Source organism: Juglans regia, chromosome 4, assembly GCF_001411555.2.
Source record: "Juglans regia cultivar Chandler chromosome 4, Walnut 2.0, whole genome shotgun sequence".
Lineage (NCBI taxonomy): Eukaryota > Viridiplantae > Streptophyta > Magnoliopsida > Fagales > Juglandaceae > Juglans > Juglans regia.
Genome location: NC_049904.1, coordinates 30,658,256 through 30,661,357, shown reverse-complemented (window position 1 = coordinate 30,661,357; position 3,102 = coordinate 30,658,256). Strand labels below are relative to the sequence as shown.

At 39.7% G+C, this 3,102-nt stretch overlaps 1 protein-coding gene across 1 annotated transcript; it reads right to left on the bottom strand.

Moving 5' to 3' along the window:
* Positions 1 to 1,569: 1,569 nt before the first annotated feature.
* LOC108982780 (caffeoylshikimate esterase) lies at positions 1,570 to 2,782 on the bottom strand. The gene has a single exon (XM_018954240.2). It carries the CDS (start codon positions 2,707 to 2,709, stop codon positions 1,744 to 1,746), a length of 966 nt encoding a protein of 321 aa, XP_018809785.1. The 5' UTR covers positions 2,710 to 2,782; the 3' UTR covers positions 1,570 to 1,743.
* Positions 2,783 to 3,102: the final 320 nt, after the last annotated feature.

Sequence of the window (3,102 nt, the reverse complement as noted above, 5' to 3'; positions counted from 1 at the left end):
CATTGCTAAATCTTATTTTCTCCGTGTATTGATGAGCACGTTTGGATTATCTATTGTGTAAGTGTAATGCTTGACGTGATGACATGCCAGCTTTGTGGTTACAGCAAGCAGGTGGTATGCGGAATGATTATTTTTCTGTAAGGGGGAGGGAGGTGGGCGACTAACAATTGTGGCAGTGTGATGGTGGTATAATTTCTCCCTTCGTCATCTTATATATATGTTGTCGATTTTGTACGATTGTTGGGTCTTATATAGAACTTTTATGCTGTCCATGTTGTGGGCAACTTTTATGCCTCTTGATGTTGTTTGATGGTTATAGATGTGGAATTAATGTTCTAAGACTGAATGAAACTGAATGCTTTTTGACATCGTATATAAGATTTGATGACTATGACCTATTTCAAAGTTAGATTGTCCAAGAGAAATGTTGAAAGAGTGAGGACATCCAGTTAAAATGCATGCAATCGTGGTAGACTCCTAATCTACTTACATGCATTACTCCTGACTAGTGAGTGAGATGGAGTAGTTTTGATTGATGGATGCTGCATCAGTGACCTCTATGTTGGGAAAAGATTATGTATACCAGATCCATCTATGGACTGCACGTCCTACCCAAGCATGTAGGCTCTATTTTATTGTCATGGTGTTGGTGAGGTCATCCAAAAGTCGATTAATGACAGATGAAAGTACCTCGAGATAACTTCATTGCATCACTACCTCATCTCGTGTACATATCCTGATTGGCTGAAAAATGGCCAAGTCAATGCAGTGGTTTTATTCTATTTTCTTTTAACATTTTATTATCTTTTGCTTTTCCCGGTTGGCCCAGTGATAAGTCTTACCGGTGAATTTTGGAGGTCACGAATCCGAATTCGAGTTCCAGCAATAGCTAAGGTTATAAGATATGTGATAATGTGAGTATTTTACATGTATTCATCGACTTCTTATCAATTAGGGTGAGGCTATAATTTGATCTTGTTTGAGGAGCAATTGTGTCATCTTCTGGGATTTGCGTGAAGCTGTCTAAATTTCTTCCTGTTCGTAACAGGCAGGGAAAAAGGGACCAAAAAAAAAAAAAAAAGGGATCAAATTATGGCAAAGTGTGAGAGTGAACAGTGTTCGGAGACAGAAGGCTTTGGAAATGATATATGGGATACAGTGTGGAGTGATTTTGGCATAGAATGGCAATGGCAGGTAAAGGAAAAGAGAGGCTGCTATTCGCAAGGCACGAAAGCTTTAGAAATGATCGTGCTTCGTGCCTGCTCAAGTGTAAATACTCAAAACGAAACCATTCTTAATTAGATTTTTATACTTTGAAATCCGACAACCGTGGAGAGACATGATATACAGTAGTGGCCACTCTGCCTACCTTAAGTATTGTGATTAAAGCAATTATGTGCACGAGTAGATATGGAAGCAAAACTAACCACTTAGTCTTGTTGGAACACAAGTCATGAAGAAAATTGAGATGCTCTCTAATTATCTTATCGAAGGTTCATGTAGGCATGCAAATCAGGACAGATTTTGACCAACAGTTGTTGAGATGCATGCACAAACTAGCTGGCCATGTAACAATAAAGCTTCTAATTTGAATAATTTCAACAGACATTATCAGGGTTACAATGCGGGCTTACAAGCGTATGAATAGATTATACAATTGACAAGAATATTTTTAATTATGAAAACGACAATTTAGACCCAATGATGAATGATCGATGGGAGAAGTTTTTGACATTACAATTTTTATTCAGCTCTTCCTTTGCACCTATCGTTCAACCATATCAGAATATCATTGCGAACAACTTCGATATTCTCGTCTGTTTCGCCAAACAACAAAGAATGCATCATCCCTTCATAAATCTTTATGGACTTGTCCTCACTCTTCGCTTCTTCGTACAAAGCTCTGCTCACATTCGGATCTGTGACATAATCCGCACTTCCATGCACTACAATAAATGGAAGACTCACTTCGTTCAGCCTTTTACTCAAATAATCGGTGACCCTCAATAGCTCCACCACCGTCCCCAATCTCGGTTTCCCCTTGTACCTCATTGGATTCATCACTGCTATGATCTTCTTCTCATCAACCTTTACAGAGTTGGCCAAAAGATCCCCCGTCGGAACAATTGGCAATGTGGGTAAGAATCTGGCAACAAATGAGAGAACCTGGGGAATCGGCCACTTTGGGCTGACGGTCTCGGAGATCTTACACATGGGTGCAACCAAAACAGCACCATCAAACCCCTTCGGATCAGCGAAATGGATCAGCAGGCAAATTGCACCGCCCATCGATTCGCCGAAGAGAAAAGAAGGCAGCCCGCGAAACCGAGTCTCCTGTTTGACAAAATTGAAGAACGAGAGACAGTCTTTAACAACAAGATCAACATTTGGTACAAAAGCCCTGAGACCTTGAGATTGGCCATGGCCTTCGAGGTCAAGAGCGAAGCAGGCGAAACCGTTTTGGGCAAGGAAGATAGGGGTAGCCTGGAAGGTCCAGCTGATGTCGTTGCCGTAGCCATGAACCATGCAGATGATGCCACGAGGAGGGGAGGAGGAGGTGGAGAGCGGAAGCCATGACCTGGTGAAAAGCTTAAGGCCTCTGGGAGAGGTGTAGAATGATTTGGAAGCTTGGATTCCTTGGAGATTGAGGTATTCTTCTTCGGGGGTCTCGCCCCAGTAATGGGTATGGGGGTTTTCTTGTTCCTTCATTCTTGGAGGGGTTTGGGATTTTCTTGGGTCTGCTTTGCAGTACAGATTTTTTCGTGGCCGATTAGAGGATGGAGTGGGTACCGACACATGCTGGTTTTACCTTAAATAAATAAATAAAGACCTTAAATTATTTTATTATTATTATTATTATTATTATTTTATCGTTTATCCCATTCATTAAATAATTCCATTAATTTGGATGAAAACGAATAAATAGAAAAATTTACCCATAGTAGCTTATAAAAATTCAAAGTGAAAAAAAGCTTAATAAAATGTTAACAAAAAAATTCAAATGAAAAACCTGAAGCTAAGATAAATTCATAAACTAACACCAAAATCTTTTTAATAAAGTCCTAAAATATTTCCTACAACTCTTTTGCTTTTCCTTTATTT

What these genes read in the sequence shown, in the direction of transcription:
- LOC108982780 (XM_018954240.2), bottom strand. Translation starts at nt 2,709, where the DNA reads ATGAAGGAACAAGAAAACCCCCATACCCATTACTGGGGCGAGACCCCC.